Genomic DNA, 17,868 nt, shown 5'->3' on the forward strand with positions numbered 1-17,868 from the left:
ATGCCCAGAGACACTGGAGCAAACCCTTCACAGCGTCAACGCTCTGCTCAAACCCAGAGTTGAGTTTCCACCTGGGACATCCTTATCTCCATCCCCTTCTCAGATCTTCAACTGCTGAAACTCCCATCCACCACTCAACTCTTCCAACGCACTCTTCACCAACAATCCATCCTCCCTCTACAGGCTCACCCATATCGGGTTTAAGGGTGGCACGGTGGCACAGTGATTAGCACTGCTTCCTCACGGCACCAGGGTCTCCTTCTGTACTGAAGGGATTCTATGGATCTTAGGGGTACAGCAACCAAGATCCACTCATCCATTTCCCCTGTCCTCTCTGACTTACCCAAGAACCCAAAGCGGCACAGGGGCTGGCACTGCTGCCTCACAGCGGCAAGGACCTGGGTTCAATCCCGACTGCAGTACACTAGCTGTGGCATAACCAGAGCATTTGTGAAGACTCGACATGCTTCTCCTGCTTTCTGTACTCGATCCCTCAATACATGAAGCCCAACGATCAAACTGAGGTACACAAGATGATAAAAGGAATGGATAAAGGAGAAGTGGAGCGGATGCTTCCTCTTGTGGGGAATTCTGGGACAAGGGATAAGGGGTAGCAAATTTAAAACAGAGTTGAGGGGAAACTACTTCTCCCAAAGGGTTGTGAATCTGTGGAATTCACTCCCTCAAAGCGGGGTGGATGCTGGGACAGTGAGTAAATTTAAGGAGGAGTTAGTCATTGGTAACGGGTTGAAGGGTTGTGTGGAGAAGGCAGGAAAATGGGGATGCGGAACATATCAGCCGCGATCGAATGGCAAAGTGGACTCGATGGGCCAAATGGCCTAATTCTGCCCCTATATCGTACGAACTGAGACCTTTACCATCAAACTCGCTGACATCAACTAACTTGGGATATAGCTCTTCCATCGGGAAAAAGATACAAAATTCTCAGTCCAGGGAAGTGCAGGTTAGGTGGATTGGCCATACCAAATTGCCCCTTAGTGCCAGGGAGGTTAGCTAGGGTAAATGCATGGGCTTTTGGCGATAAGGAAAAAGTGAGATTGTGGTCTGTGCAGACTCGATGGGCCAAATGGCCTCCTGTAGGAATCTATGACTCTATGACACATATCTAGTGGCAGTGACTCAGTCTCAAACTGACTAAAGCTTTTGCCCACGAACTGACCTTTTTTCTTTGTAATTGATTCCAAATTCACAACGCTGGGAATGGTGTTTAGGAAATGCGTGAACCACACAGGAAGATAATAGCCATACAAACACAGGTGCCTTCTGGGATATATTCTGTTGCTCCCAGATTGAAAGTGTGATAAATGATCAGCCTCTACATGACTCACACTACCGTGTTCAGAATGCGCCCCATACATCACACAGCTCATGCTCACATCTGCCATTTCATTTCGCCTGGACATTCTCAGGAAATTAACTGTTAAAGACATCGGCTCCACCCTGGAAATACAGTTGCTTTTTCACTCCCAGGCCAGGCGGGGTGACTGTCTGCGTGGAGTTTGTGCGTTCTCCCCGTGTCTCCGTGGGTTCCCTCCCACAGTCCAAAAATGGGCAAGCTACGTCCATTGGACGTGCTAAATTGCCCCTTCGTGTCCAAAGATGTGCAGGTTACATACTCTCTCAACATACTCTCTTCCACCTTCCTCCAGCGGGAAAAAGATACAAAAGTCCAAAGATGTGCTGGTTAGATGGATTGGCAATGCCAAATTGCCCCTTCATGCCAGTGGAGTTAGCTGGGGTACATGCATGGGGTTTTGGGGATAGGGCCTGGATGGGATTGTGGTCAGTGCAGGCTCAATGGGCCAAATGACCTCCTTCTGCACTGTAGATTGTATGACACGTACCAACCAATTCAAGAATAGCTTCTTCCCTGCTGCCTTCAGACTTTTGAATGGACTACCTCGCATTAAGTTGATCTTTCTCTCCTCCCTAGCTATGACTGTAACACTACATTCTGCACCCTCTCCTTTCCTTCTCTGTGTACACTTTGGCTGTATAGCGTGCAAGAAACAATACATTTCACTGGATACTAATACATATGACAATAATAACTCTAATCAAATCAGGTTAAGTGGATTGGCCATGCTAAAAAAATTCCTCCGTAGTATCAGGGAGATTAGCAGTGTCAATACGGAGATAGGTTATGGGTGGAATTGTTATTGGTGCAGGCTTGATGAGCCAAAGGGCCCCCTTCCATATTGTAAGGAACCTATAATTGGTCATGGTAAATTGCCACTTAGTATCCCAAGATCCATAGGTTAGGGAGACGGGGTGTGGAGCCTGGGTAAGATTCAGTGCAGACTTGACGGGCCGAACATTCTCCTGCTCTATAGGGGTTCTATGATTGTATTCTAAGTCCAAGAAGACAGATCTGAAGGAGGAACACACAGTTCAGCCTATCCAGCCAGCGACTGGGGTAGATTACTTCTTGATTCTAAAGTTTTCATCTCCAGTAATTTACCCGGGAATCCAATCCAGGGATTGAGCACTCTTTGTGTGAAGATAAATCCCCTGTAATCGGAACCCTAGTGACTTCCTGCAGTGTACCTTGTAGATGGTACACACGGCTGTGACTGTCGGTGTTGGAGGGGTCAAATGTTTGTGGACAGAGTAGCAATCAAGAGGGGTCCTTTGTCCTGAAGGGTGTGGAGCTTCTTGAGTGTTGTTGGAGCTGCACCCATCCAGACAAGTGGAGAGTACATAAGAACATAAGAAATAGGAGCAGGAGTAGGCCATCTAGCCCTTCGAGCCTGTCCCGCCATTCAATAAGATCATGGCTGATCTGTCGTGTCTCAGTTCCACATTCCCGCCCTCTCCCCATAACCCTTAATCCCCTCTCTTATCAAAAACCCATCAACCCGCGTCTTAAATATATTTTGCGAGGCAGCCTCCACCACTTCAACGGGCAGAGAATTCCAGAGATTCACCACCCTTTGAGTGAGGAAGTTCCTTCCTCAACTCCGTTCTAAACCGCCCCCCCTTTATCTTGAGGCTGTGCCCTCTAGTCCTACTGTCCTTTCTGAGTGGGAAGAGCCTCTCCACCTCTATCCTATCCATCCCATTCATCATCTTATACGTCTCAATGAGATCTCCCCTCATTCTTCTAAACTCTAACGAGTACAAGCCTAGTTTATTCAGCCTCTCCTCATAGTTCATGGGGAAGCGATGACCTAGTGGTATTACTGTTAGACCATTAATCAAGAAACTCAGCTAAGGTTCTGGGGCCCTGGGTTTACTGTTAGACCATTAATCGAGAAACTCAGCTAATGTTCTGGGGCCCTGGGTTTACTGTTAGACCATTAATCGAGAAACTCAGCTAATGTTCTGGGGCCCTGGGTTTACTGTTAGACCATTAATCGAGAAACTCAGCTAATGTTCTGGGGCCCTGGGTTTACTGTTAGACCATTAATCGAGAAACTCAGCTAATGTTCTGGGGCCCTGGGTTTGAATCCCACCACGGCAGAAGATGGAATTTGAATTCAATAAAAAAAATCTAGAACTAAGAAGCTACTGATGACCATGAAACCATTGTCGGAAAAAAAATCTTGTTCAATAACTTCCTTTCGGGAATCTGCCATTCTTACCCGGTCTGGCCTACATGTGACAAAGTAATATGGCCTCTCAACTATTCTCCAAGGGCAACTAGGGATGGGCAATAAATGCTGGCCTAGCCAGCAACACCCATATCCCACAAGCGAATTTTAAAAAATCACACTTGTGGCTTGTAGGTGATGGACAGGCTTTGAGGTGTGATAGTCACTGCAGGATTCCTGACCTTTGGATTGTGATTGTTTGTACCCTCGTGGGGGGAATCTTTCATCGTAGTTTCTCCCGGATGTAAGTGTGTGCCCCCGGTGCAGCAGCCCATCACAACAAGTCTCAAAGACCTTGCTGTCAGCTTCAATCATTCCATTTATTATATCCATCTTTATAGTCCTAATTAACTGGAATGGTTCATCACCTCTGAGGCCTGGAAGGACTGTTTAATAGCTGCAAAGCCACATCGAAATAATATATCATTTTAATCTTGTTTAATTATAACCAATGGCTCCTCATCAACACATTAACCCTGAATGCCTAGACTTGCTGTTCCAATATCTATTCCCACAGTAAAGACTGGCGCCAGCAGACAGCCAAGGCTGTGCAATGCTGTTGGCCAGGCAGATGGACCTTGTCTTGTGTGAGCTAACTCTGGCTTGGAGCTGCGGGGGGGGGGGGGGCGGGGTTGTGTCATTTGCATGTCTGTCTGGTCAGTCTGGCACCGCCTCCGCCCAACTTTTGGGAGGTGGCACAGCGGTCAGCACTGCTGCCTCACAGAGCCAAGAACCCGGGTTCAATTCCGGCCTGGGGTCACTCTCTGTGAGGCGTCTGCACATTCTCCCCGTGTCTTCGTGGGTTTCCTCCGCATGCTCTGATTTCCTCCCGCAGTCAAAAGATGTGTAAGTTAGGTGGATTGGCCATGCTAAATTGCCCCTTAGTGTCAGGGGAACTAGCAAGATAAATGTATGAAGTTATGGAGATAGGGTCTGGCTAGTATTGTGGTTGGTGCAGACTCGATGGGCCAAATGGCTTCCTTCTGCACTGGAGAGATTCTGTAGAAAACTTTTAGTAAGCTACTGAGAGACTAAGTCTCAGGCCTGGCACGGATACCCAACCTAGAGACAGCTGTACCATGTCTGATACCTCCAGCAAAGCCATATGTATTGGGCCTGGGCTCACGGTGAGCACTGGGCAGCACAGATGAAGATTTATGCTCTCATTTTTGGCATTAAGGAAATTAGGGGATAGTACCAGAAAGCGGAGTTGAGGGAAAAGGGCATCCAAGTGGCCCACTGCAGCTCCTATTTATTATGTTCTGAATCACTGTCATTTGCCCAAAGAGAGTTGAGGCTAGGTGAGCAGAAGACAAAGGTTAGAGCTTGGGGCTGTCTGAAAAGGCCATTCCATCAGGAGAACTCCTCTACTCTTCATTGGGTAGCACAGGAGATCTCCGCTGGTCACCAGGGAGGGGCCTCAGTTTCATGACCCGCCTAAAGGTTGGCACAATCATCAGCCTGGTACCTCCTCAGCTCCTGCACTGAGAAGACAGTGTGTACACTCCCTGGACGTGGCGCAGCTATTTCTTCTAACACTTGCGGGTGGCACGGTGGCACAGTGGTTAGCGTTGCTGCCTCACAGCGCCAGGGACCCGGGTTTGATTCCCGGCTTGGGTCACTGTCAGTGTGGAGTTTGCACATTCTCCCCGTGTCTGCATGGGTTTTCTCCGGGTGTTCCGGTTTCCTCCCACAGTCCAAAGAAGTGCAAGTTTTGGGGATTGGCCATGCTAAATTGCCCATTAGGGTCCAAAGGTGTGCAGGTTAGATGGATTGGCCATAGTAAATTTGCCCTTAGCATCCCAAGATACAGGGGGATTAGTGGGGTAAATACAAGGATAATGGGGAAAGCCTGGATAATAGTCAGGGCAGATTAAATGGGCCAAATGGCCTCCCGTAGGCAGTCTATGGTCCCTGTCACATGCTGTTTCGAGACCTGACGCAGTGTAAAATGTTGAAAATCGTCAGGTTACTGGAAGAGATGCCACTGGATATCCACAAGATTGGATACAAATGCAAGGAAGTGAAGTTACTTAGAGAAAAAGCAGGGAAAAACCCAAAAAATGAAAGATCCTTGGCATTTATCATTCTTATCCTTCATCACAGTCCACTTCCCAGAAAGAAAATATTCACCAGATGTTTACACTGACCTTCTGTCCTCATCATTAATTATACTAAATAGCACACAGCCACAGATCCACGCTTAACCTGTATGTGATGTATTATACATGATAATCTATATCAGGAGGCTTAGCCTAACACTCTTGTAACAATGAGTACTCTGGAGTGTTAAGGAAAGATAGCTGATTACAGCACGGGGTATATCTGAGTTTCCAATAGCAGCAGAACTTGCAATAAAACGGACCTCACAGCTATTACTCATTGGGACAAAATCAAGCAGAAACCAAGGTTGCATTTTAAAGAAGAAATTTTGACAGGTTGTAACTTTTATTCAAATTGTAACCCCCCCCCCCCAACCAGCCCCCCCCAACAGTGTACCTTCCATCTACCCCCAGCCCCCTCCCCTCCACCAGCGATGCACAATGGCAGAATTGGGTACAATCTATAAGACGCACTGCAGCAACCCACCACGGTTCCATCGACAGCACCTTCCAAACACTACGGGCGGCACACTGGCACAGTGGTTAGCACTGCTGCCTCACAGCGCTAGGGACCCGGGTTCAATTCCAGCCTTGGGTGACTGTCTTGCATGCTCTCTGTGTGGGTTTCCCCCAGGTGCTCCAGTTTCCTTCTACACTCCAAAGATGTTATGGGTTAGGTGGGTTGGGCCATGCTAAATGCTTATGGTTATGGGGATAAGGTGAGGGATTTGGGCTTGGGCAAAGTACTCTGTCACAGAGTGGGTGCAGAGTCAATGGGCCTAATGTCCACCTTCTGCACTGTTCTATAGGGTAGCGTGTCCAGTTTTAGTCACATATGACAAACATTCTCATCGTTGGAGATCTTTCAGACAGGAATCTGATTGTTGGCTTCAGAGAACTTGTGTGGACAGCAACCAAAGGACCCCTGGTTCAGCAACTTTGAAAGCACCTCGAAGGCACAGCATTGGACTCTTGGGGGGTTAGCATGATGCATCAGCTGCGGAGAAGGTATGAACTTGAGTAGTCTGCTCCCCGCAATCCCGTGGGCAGGTACAAGGCCCACCCACCTGGTAATAAACTACCCCCCGGATCAGTTAACAGCTTCCAAAGAAGGTGTGTTCTTTCAAAATAACATGCACCGCCCTCTCAGACCTCCCCATTCCCTTTAAGTTCCTTTAATACATAATCTCTGTATTTACACATGGTCATACGCACTCTCTCAGAGCCAACACACAATAATCTCCCTTTGATAGTAATCTCCTGCTGCAACGTCTAATACACCTCAGGTATCTGGTGATTTAGATAAGTGCAGGGTTGTAAGAAGCTGCGTCTGTTGGCGTGGCTGTTTTCTCCTTTGTAATTCTGGGCCCTCGGCAGCTGTTCTTTGTTTCTAAACATTGGATCAGTGACACAGGATGATCCCACCGTCTGCCCTAATCCGGGTTGTTTGATGCCAAAGCAAAGGACCTCCTCGTGAACCTGCCAAACTTGCCATGAGCAGGTCCAGGCAGCAGGTGACTGAGGGAGGCCTCTGGCTCGATTGTCTGCCCCTGTACTGCAGCTACATTGGTGGCAGGAGAGGGACCATGCGGTGTCCATGGACACCATCGAGATCCTCCGTGGTTACTGGGCCCTGTAGGGGCTGGGGTGTATTACTGACCCTTTTAGTCACGTTTTGGTTTGATGTTTCAAGTTTCCTTTCACACAGAATCAGAATCACAGAATATTACAGTGCAGAAGAGGCCCTTCGGCCCATTGAGTCTGCACTGAAATGCCCGGACCTGTCCACCTAATCCCACTTGCCAGCACTTGGCCCTGAATGTTGTGGTGTGCCAAGTACTCATCCAGGTACTTTTTAAAGGATGTGAGGCAACCCACCTCCACCACCCTCCCAGGCAGCACATTCCAGGCCGTCACCATCCTATGGGTAAAAAAGCTTTTCCTCAAACTCCCCCCTCCTCCAAATCTCCCACCCCTCACTTTCAACTTGTGTCCCCTCGTAACTGACTGTTCGACTACGGGGAACAGCTGGCCCTTATCCACCCTGTCCGTGCCCCTCATAATCTTGAACATCTCAATCTGGTGGCCCCCTCAATCTTCTCTGCTCCAGCAAAAACAATCCATGTCTATCCAATCTCTCTTCATAACTTAAGTGTTCGATACCAGCCTTTATCTTTTAGTTTGGGCAGTTCCCATCTTTTTGGGGGCTGCCCTTCCTGCTTTGTCCCTAAGTTTGATTTAGTTTCATTTCTTTGGTACAAATACCAGTAAAAGGAAGCTGTTTGCGAGCTGGATCTCTCTCAGTTCACCTCCTAAGCAACACCCCACACTGCTCCATTGCTAAAGTGCCAAGCTGATTGTGGGAGGCGATGGCCTCGTGGTATTATCACTGGACTACAGATCCAAAACCTCAGCTAATGTTCTGGAGACCCGGGTTCAAATCCCACCACGGCAGATTGTAAAATTTGAATGAATAAACCAAAAATTATCTGGAATTAAGAATCTACTGATGACCATGAACCATTGTTGATTATCAGAAAAATCCCATTTCGTTCACTAATGTCCTTTAGGGAAGGAAATCTGCCATCCTTACCCTGTCTGGCCTACATGTGACTCCAGAGCCATAGCAAATGTGGCTGACTCTCAACTACCCTCTGAAATGGCTGAGGAAATCACTCAGTTCAAGGAAAATTGGGGATGGGAAATAAATCCTGGCCCAGTCTTAGAGACGCCCAGGTCCCACAAACGAATTTAAGATAATGATGGAACCTCTCCCGGCAGGAGGCTGATGCTAACGTGTCATTAGACCTCAGTGCCAGGCCCATTAACGATAGGCAAATCCGCATTTAAATATTTAAATCAGCTCCACGCCACTCCAAAAAACCTGGAGCTGGAGATGGACGGAGGTCATGGTGCCCAGTGGGGAGCCTGCTAAACGGCTGGGAGAATCCCCCCCACCCCAATTGTTTCTCTCTCCACAGGTGCTGCTGACATTATCCGGCATCTTCTGGTTTTATTTCTACCCTAACAAGCCCTGTTAATATGTTAAACATGTCGGAGAGATCATCCCTCAATCAATTAGTGAGGTTTCACCTTACTCGGTTGAACTGGCTTTCACGACATTGACCGAGGACATGGCAACGAGCGAGGGCTTCCAACAACAACCTCACTTATCACTGAGCCATCAAAACTCCTCACAAAATAAGCCCAACCCTAATTGCCCTTCAATAGAGCTCGGCCATTTCAAAAGGCAGTTAAGAGTCTGGACGGCAGATCTCCTTCCCTAAAGGACATTAGTGAATCAAATGGGATTTATTTTACAACAGCTGTCTCCGAGGCTAGCTCTGAATTCCAGATTCGTCAGCTGCCGTGCTGGGACTTGAACCCAGATCCCCAGAGCGTTAGCCCGAATGTCTGGATTACTAATCCAGTGATAACACCCCGACGCCACCGGCTCTCCCTCCAGAGGTTATTGGCATATAATCCGATCCAGGGGTGCAGAAGGTGCCAATCGCATTGAGAATGAGCCCAGCTTTCGAACTGTCAACTCATCCCAGGGATTAGCCCTGACTTGCTCCGTAACACTTTACATTGGTGGCACTGGTGACCAGGGTGTTCCATGAAATGGCACACAAACTGACCATAAGAACATAAGAAATAGGAGCAGGAGTAGGCCATCTAGCCCTTCGAGCCTGCCCCGCCATTCAATAAGATCATGGCTGATCTGTTGTGGCTCAGTTCCACATTCCCGCCCTCTCCCCATAACCCTTAATCCCCTCTCTTATCAAAAACCCATCAACCCGCGTCTTAAAAATATTTAGCGAGGCAGCCTCCACCACTTCAACGGGCAGAGAACAAACTGTGTTTATGCGTCACATAAGCCCCCCACACCTTACTTTAACTTGGCACATTGGTTGGCATTGCTGCCTCGCAGCACCAAGGATCCGGGTTTGATTCCCTGCTTGGGTCACTGTCTGTGCAGAGTCTGCACGTTCTCCCTGTGTCTGCGTGGGTTTCCTCCGAATGCTCCGGTTTTCTCCCACACTCCAAAGATGTGTGAGTTAGGTGGATTGGCCATGCTAAATTGTCCCTCAGTGTCAGGGGGATTAGCCAGGTAAATACATGGGTTACGGGGATAGGGCCTAGGAGGGATTGTTGTCGGTGCAGACTTGATGGGCCAAATGGCCTCCTTCTGTACTGATGGATTCTATTATCTGCAGGTGGCTCCAGGTCCACCAACAATTCTTAAAGTCTCATCTCTGTTTCAAATCCCTCCATCCCGAAATTCACAGTAATCTTTGTGAAATTTATGTTCCTGAAATTCTGGCCTCTTGCGCATCCCAATTTTCATCGCCCACCGTTAGCATAAGTGCCTTCAGCTGCCTAGACCTGAGGCCCTGGAATTCCCTTCCTAAACCTCTGCATCCCTCCCTCCTCTTTCAAGACACTCGTTAAAACCCACCTCTATGACCAAGCTTTAGATAAATCCTTCTTGTATGTTACTTTGTGACTCAGTGTCAAAGTTTGTTTAACAACAAAATATCCCAAGATGCTTTGCAGGAGTGTTATACCAGGGGTGTTTTATAAACTCAAGTTGTTGCATTGAAGGTATCATCTGCTTGGAGATGGATTCCTGCTTGTACATATGAGATTGGGAATAGGAGTTGGCCATTCAGCCCCTTGAGTTAATGCTACCATTTAATTAGGTCATAACTAGTCAATATGTTAACTCCAGTTACCCAGTTAGCACAGAAACAACTTTCTCCCGTCAGGAAAAAGATACAAAAGTCTGAGGTCACATAGTAACCGACTTAAGGACAGCTTCTTCCCTGCTGCTATCAGACTTTTGAATGAACCTATCTTGCATTAAGTTGATCTTTCTCGACACCCTAGCTATGACTATAGCACTACATTCTGCTCTCTCTCCTTTCCTTCCCTATATACAGTATGTTTTGTCTGTATTGCACACTATAGCACCAAGCATGCTTGGTTTCATTGATCAGAACATTGAACACAGGAGTTGGAACATCTTGTTGGAGTTGTACAAGACATTGGTAAGGCCATGCTTGGAATAATGTGCACAGTTCTGGTCACCCTATTATAGAAAGGGTATTATTAAACTAGAAGGAGTGCAGAAAAGATTATGAGGATGCTACCAAGAGTTGATGGTTTGAGTTATAAGGAGAGGCTGGATAGACTGGGAATTTTTTCTCTGGAGAGTAAAAGGCTGAGGAATGATCTTATAGAGGTCTATAAAATAATGAGGGGCACAGATCAGCCAGATAGTCAATATCTTTTCCCAAAGATTGGGGAATCTAAAACTAGAGGGCATGGGTTTAAGGTGAGAGGGAAGAGATACAAAAGTGTCCAGCGGGTCAACTTTTTCACACAGTGCCTGGAACAAGCTGCCAGAGGTAGTAGTGGAGGTGGTTACAATTTTGTTTTTAAAAAACATTTAGACAGTTACATGGGTATGATGGGTACAGAGGGATATGGGGCCAAATGGACTTACCTTGCAATAAGACTTTTGAATGGACCTACCTCGCATTAAGTTGATCTTTCTCTACACCCTGGCTATGACTGTAACACCACTTTCTGCACTCTCTCGTTTCCTTCTCTATGAACAGTATGCTTTGTCTGTATAGCGCGCAAGAAACAAAACTTTTCACTGTATGTTAATAGATGTGACAATAATAAATCAAATCAAAATCAAATGGATGGGTTAACATCTCTAATTTCCTTCAGTAGTCTGGAGTACAGCCCACTGTGAGCTTTGGAACCTGATGTCTGGAATGCATTGATTTGACCAGTTGGCCCAAGGTCTTACCTGTGTGAAAGTAAGGATTCGCTGTATATGGAAATCCAAATGGGAGTGGCTGTGGGAGTGGAGCCGGGGCAGGCGGGAGGTATTTCACTTTGCTCTCATTGATTCCAGAGCCCAGTAGGTGGCTTGGGGAGTCGGAGCCTGTGGAGATGCAGGGGGGATTCTGAGTGACGGAGGCCTCGTGCATTTCCTTAATGCTCTCGCAAGATTTGATTGACTCTTTGCACTCCTTGAGTTCGTGGACTGAGCCGACCACCAAAGTCTTCAGGTTTTCCGGCTTATCGTCGCCCCCCTCGGGGTCGCTCTCCGAGTCCTTCATCTCCTCGTCGTTGCAATCCCCGCTGCCATCCCGGATCCGGATCTCGGCGTGGTCCTTGGCCTCGCTGGCGCACTGCATTTCTGTCCGGTGGTGCGCCATCTTCCTGGTGCCCTTCCGCCCCGGTTCCTTTGGCGGAACGCCGCCGGGCGCGGCGTGGTTCAGGGACAGCAGCGGCGCCGTGTTGTGACGCAGGACCAGCATGGCGTTCCGGCGGGAGAGCTCGTCCCGCAGCGGGTGGCCCTCCGGAACGTCGTGGATGCTGCGCAGCGCCGGGTGGTCCGGGGGCAGACCGGAATGGAGGGACAAGTGGTCGGCACCAAGGATCCGCTGCCGGTGCATGTTTTCAAACTCTTTTTGCCGCAGAAGCTCAGCGGACATTTCAAGCCTAAAGGTGAAGAGGGGGAGAATAAAGAAAGAAAGAAATACTCAATATTTCCGACCATCAGAGATATGGCTTCAGAAAATGACTAACATCTGAAAATAACTGCTGTAATTCAAGTGGAAAGGTTAATACCCATAGTGTTCCTTCGTAGTAGCCAATCTGATCACGGGGATTTTTCTGTTGTGAAAAAATATGATTCTATTAATTAAAGACTCTCAGGGGCATTGGAAGGTCCAGTGCCCAGAGCAGTAACCTTCAGACAAATTCTACCTGGGATATTTCTAATTCCAAGCCACCTGAAATATCCCGCACCAAAAACCGACACACCGCAAGGAACTGGCAAACTGTCTCAACGGATCCATCCAGATGAAGAAGGCCCTTCAGCCCACTTGATCTAGTCTGTACAGTAGACCAACTCAACTCTCCACTGAAGCATCCATTTCTTAGGCTGGGGGTCACAGTGGTTAGCACTGCCGTCTCAAAGTGCCAGGGACTCGGGTTCAGTTCCGGCCTTAGGTAACTAGTTTAGTTTAGTTTGTTTATTAGCGTCACAAGTAGGCTTGCATTAGCACCGCAATGAGGTTGCTGTGAAAATCCCCTGGTGAACTGCTGACTGCGAGCGCTCTGTGTATTCTGTTGGAATTGTAAATAAAGGGGTGTTGGTGAAGGTACTTCTGCCTCTGAAGACCTTAACTACAGGAAGAATACAGGTGGAGTGATCCTTGCCCGATCTCGCAACAACACAAGCAAAGTGTAAACGTCTGACGGCCCAAAACTATCGAGCCAACATCACCACCCTCAACAACAGACGACAATAATACATTCTTGTACCAATTTTAACCAGGAAATTGAGATGGGCCTGTTCGAATATGAACCCCCTGATTAAGGGCCAAACTGATGGTCCAATCTGGGAGCCCCACGCTCTGTATGGAGCGTCAGTTCCTCTGGCACTCCGGATGTATACGGCACGCTGAAGGCAATCTGTATGGTGTTGTTGGATCTTGTAAATAAAGGAATTTTGGTGAAGGGACTTCCGCCTCTGAGGACTTATTACAATTATCTCCTCCCAAACATCTTTGCTCCAACTACCTTTATCGCTTGTCCTTAGAATGGACTGATTCTGGGAGAAGAGACTCTTCTGGGCCTAATTTTAGGTGGGGGCAGGGGGGGAGGTCTGTTCATGATGGCAAGGCCTGATGGGAAAGGGGCACCTGGGGAGGCAGAAAGGGCGTAATGGTGGCACAGTGGTTAGCACCGCTGCCTCTCAGCATCAGAGACCCGGGTTCAATTCCCGTCTTGGGTCGCTCTCTGCGGGGAGTCCACACATTCTCCTCGTGTCTGCAAGGGTTTCCATCCAGTTTTCTTCCACACTCTAAAGATGCGTGGGTTAGGTTGATTGGCCATGTTAAATTGACCCTAATGTCAGGAGGATTAGCTAGGGTAAACGTGAGGAGTTACAGGAATAGTGCCTGGGTGGGACTGTGTTCAGTGCAGAACCGATGGGCCGAATGACCTTCTTATGCAGTGTAAGGGTTCAATGATTTTATGGGATGTGCTGGTCAGGTGCATTAACTATGTTAAATTCTCCATCAGTGTGCCTGAACAGGAGCCGGAGTGTGGCAACTAGAGGATTTTCACAGTAGTTTCATTGCAGTGTTAATGTAAGCCTACTTGTGACGCTAATAAATAAACTTTACATAAACTTGAACGTCCTTTAAGGAAGGAAATCTGCTGTCCTTAACTGATCTGGTCTACATGTGGCTCCAGGCCCACAGCAATGTGGCTGACTCTTAAATGTCCTCAGGGATGGACGATAAACTTTAAACTTAGGGAGGGGTCATGGGGACTCTGGGAAGGGGGCCAGTGATGGAGATATAAAACCCCCTCCACTCTTCCACCTCCTTTCCAATCTTAATATTGGAACAGTGTAGGTTAGAGGGTCATTAGATTGGTTCCACTGGTCGGGGCAACATTGAGGGCCAAAGGGCCTGTACTGCGCTGTAATGTTCTACGCTCTATTTCCTGCCTGAGGCCTGAAACGCGGTGATCTGCTGGGTTTTCCTCCCTGCCTCGGAACTCCGCCGGCTGGCCACAAAATTGGGGCCTGGTAGAAAGAGGCCTTTAAGCCGCGCCACTGAAGGACCTCAATTTGGCTGACGGTGGACACGCTTCCCCAGGCCTTGAGCTCTCCTCATAAAATGGGGCAGGCATGGGGTTTGCTGATGGGTGCCTACCTCAGCAATCTTACCGACCGTCCCCTCCCCCCACACGCCCTCCACTTCCCCTTTCCACTAGCTAACCCTCATCTGCAGCGGAGGATATTATGTCCCAACGCTGTTTATTAGCAAACCTCACCTGCAGCGGAGAAAAAAAAATCTCTAAAAACGGAATGAGACTGCCGCTAATGAACACATTTGAGAATTCGGGAGAAACCTCCTTCTCCAGAGGGTAGATTTTCTCCAGAGTATATTTGAGACAAACAGCGTGGATACGTTTAAGGGAAATGAAATGATCATGAGGGAGAAAGGAAGAGATGGTTTTGTCAATTGGGTGGGAGGAGACTCGTGTGGAACGTAAACACCAGCACAGATCAGTTGGGCCGAATGGCCTTTTCCTGTGCTGTACGGCAATACAGACGAGGCACAACTCTACGCTGCCGAGATTTTAGCGTTTTACTGTAAATTTGGTTGTGAGGTTTGACAGACAATAGCAAGAAACCTTTCTGCAGCGCTCGATCAGATGGCACAGTGGTACAGAGGTTAGCATCGCTGTCTCACAGCACCAGGGACCCCGGTTTGATTCCTGACTTGGGTCACTGTCTGTGTGGAGTCTGAATGTTTTCCCTATGCCCAGATCTTCTGCATGGAAAAACAGCCCCTCTGTATAGCTCTCATACACCCACACTCTCGGTTACAGAAACATGTATATACTGTGCGTGTATATATCTCTCTCTCCTGCACATCCATAAACAGCATTGTCTCTCTCTCACACACACACACATTCTTTTGCAGCATGGTGGCACAGTGGTTAGCACTGCTGCCTCACAGCTCCGGGGACCTGGGTTCGATTCCCGACTTGGGTCGCTGTCTGTGTGGAGTTTGCACATTCTCCCCGTGTCTGCTTGGGTTTCCTCCGGGTGCTCCTGTTTCCTCCCACAGTCCAAAATGTATGGGTTAGGTTAATTGGCCATGCTAAATTGACCCTAGTGTCAGGGGGATTAGCTAGGATAAATATGTGGGATTACGGGAATAGAACATAGAACATTACAGCACAGTTCAGGCCCTCTGGCCCTCGATGTTGCGGCGACCTGTGGAACCAAACTAATGATCCTCTAACCTAAACTATTCCAATATTATCCATATGCCTATCCAATGACTATTTGAATGCCCTTAAAGTTGTGGTTGGTGCAGATTCGATGGGCCGAATGGCCTCCTCCTACTCTATGAATCAGGAACCGTCTGCCCAATGAACAGCTTGTCTGAACGCCGTGCCTACCTCGCCAGGTTCTGCTTCCGAAGCATCTCCTGTTGACGTGCAAATATTTCGGCCTGGGCAGGCTGCAAGAAGCCATAACCTGCAGGGGTGGTTCAAAGGTCAAGAATTAGGTAGGCTTTACTCGCTCATCCGATTAAGAACTTGCACATCATCGCCTGCCGTCTACAAACACAAACCACCAAACCATCGAACCTCTGATCTCAAAATCAATCGGAGTGTGGAATTCTCCATTGTTCGAGGAACAAGTGCCGGCAACCTCCAACCTCGTCCGTCAACTGAGTTTTGGCTGAGCGCCGAATTCTCCGTTCTCCATACGGGGTTGGGGTGGGGTGAGGGGGCTTGGTGTAGCACAGACCAGGTTGGAGAATCCTGGTAAGTCGGCTGGTGTCATACTGAGGCAATGCTGCACTGTCAAATATGCCTTCTGGACTCAGGAGACGAGAGACCAGTCTGCCCATGGAGTGGCACAGTGGTTAGCACTGCTGCCTCGCCGTGCCAGGCTTCAATTCCGGCCTTGGGTCACTGTCTGTGTGGAGTCAGCACGTTCTCCCATGTGTCTGCATGGGTTTCCTCCCACAGTCCAAAGTTGTGCAGGATTGTCCATGCTAAGTTGCCCCTTAGTGTCCAAAGATGTAGGTTAGGGAGTTTAGTGGGGTAAATCCATGGGGTTATAGGGATAGGGCCTGGTGGGATGGTCTGTTGGTTCAGACTCGATGGGCTGTAGAGTTCTATGATTGCATGCTCCAGTGGTTAAGATGGACTTTAGTCTTCACTGTTTGAACAGCAATAGGAGGCTGTCTCAGCACCTTGGCTAACATTATCCTTTTAATTTTTACAAACACCGTCCGGTCACTCACACCTTTGGGATCCTGCTGCACACAGGTTGCATGCTGGGATTGCCAGGTTAGAGCAATGATTCATCCATGAAACAGTCTGAGGTGTTACGGAGAAATGTTGACACGCAAAAATGTGGATGGGCCAATGCTAAATTGCCCTTTAGTGTCAGGGGGTTTCAGCAGAGTAAATGTGTGGACTTACAGGAATAGGGTCTGGATGGGATTATTGTTGGTGCAGGCTCAATGGGCCAAATGGCCTCCTTCTGCACTGTAGGGATTCCATTCTGTGATAAATATTGTATCAATACGTTCTTTTCTACTGCAAGGCAAAATATTTGCCCAATTAATTTCTGGGTTGATACAGAGATTGCCTGAAGCGTGAATGGTTCAAAGTTTTTTTTACGCACCCTCTCCCTCCCGTCATTGCTCTGAGTCACTCCTGGGTAAGGTTACACAAACAACTCTCTATCTGGCCTTTCCTTGCAGGGGGCTTGGTTTGGGAATGTTAGCGAGCTGGTCGTTCAAAGGCGACATCAGGGACAGAGCCTGGTTCGGCTGACTGACTGACCACAGTCCTGCCCCAGGGAGGTAAGGGTGATTCCCCCTCACTGAAATATTAACGACAGCTCCCCCCAGGCCGCACGTCCACATATTTCCACTCACCTGCAGTTTGACAGAGGGTTGAATGCACTCCCAGGAATGGAGGCCTAAGGTGGGGACCTAAAGCAATGTGCGGCGCGTTCTGAGGTGAAAGCAAAGGGTTTGCGTGCGACATTTCCCTGAAAGGCAAAAAAAGGGAGAGAAAAGTGAACAATTTTACAAACAGGTCCAAAAGCCACCTCGGCACAGAACAACAAACAAAGAAAATTACAGCACAGGAACAGGCCCTTCGGCCCGCCAAACCTGCACCCACCATGCTGCGAGACCGAACTAAAACCCCTTATCCTTTCAGGGAGCATATCCCTCTATTCCCATCCTATTCAAGTATTTGTTAAGATGCCCCTTAAAAGTCACTCTCGTATCTGCTTCCACTGCTTCCCCCGGCAGCGAGTTCCAGGCACCCATCACCCTCTGTGTAAAAAACTTGCCTCATACATCTCCTTTAAACCTTGCCCCTCGCACCTTAAACCTACGCCTCCTAGTAATTGAAGCTTTGAAAATGCTGTGATACTTGCACTGGTAACTGGGGGGCAGGCGATGGCCTGGTGGTATTATCGCTAGATTATTAATCCAGAAACTCGGTTAATGTTCCGGGGACCCAGGTTCGAATCGCATCACGGCAGGTGGTGCAATTTG

General features: G+C 48.3%; 1 protein-coding gene across 1 annotated transcript in view; it reads right to left on the bottom strand.

Annotated features, from left to right (window-relative positions):
- Positions 1–17,868, bottom strand: part of LOC145339030 (sterile alpha motif domain-containing protein 11-like) — a gene marked incomplete at its 5' end in the record, with an annotated part of 118,141 nt that overhangs the window by 20,402 nt on the left and 79,871 nt on the right. Inside the window, 4 exons of the mRNA XM_080183456.1 lie at positions 11,544–12,244; positions 12,374–12,418; positions 15,737–15,815; positions 17,236–17,351. Coding sequence (XP_080039582.1) covers positions 11,544–12,244; positions 12,374–12,418; positions 15,737–15,815; positions 17,236–17,351 — 941 coding nt within the window. The remainder of the gene's footprint in view (positions 1–11,543; positions 12,245–12,373; positions 12,419–15,736; positions 15,816–17,235; positions 17,352–17,868) is intronic.

This window comes from Carcharhinus amblyrhynchos, unplaced genomic scaffold (assembly GCF_965287045.1).
Source record: "Carcharhinus amblyrhynchos unplaced genomic scaffold, sCarAmb.v2.hapA chromosome_292, whole genome shotgun sequence".
In the NCBI taxonomy this organism is placed as follows: Eukaryota; Metazoa; Chordata; class Chondrichthyes; order Carcharhiniformes; family Carcharhinidae; genus Carcharhinus; species Carcharhinus amblyrhynchos.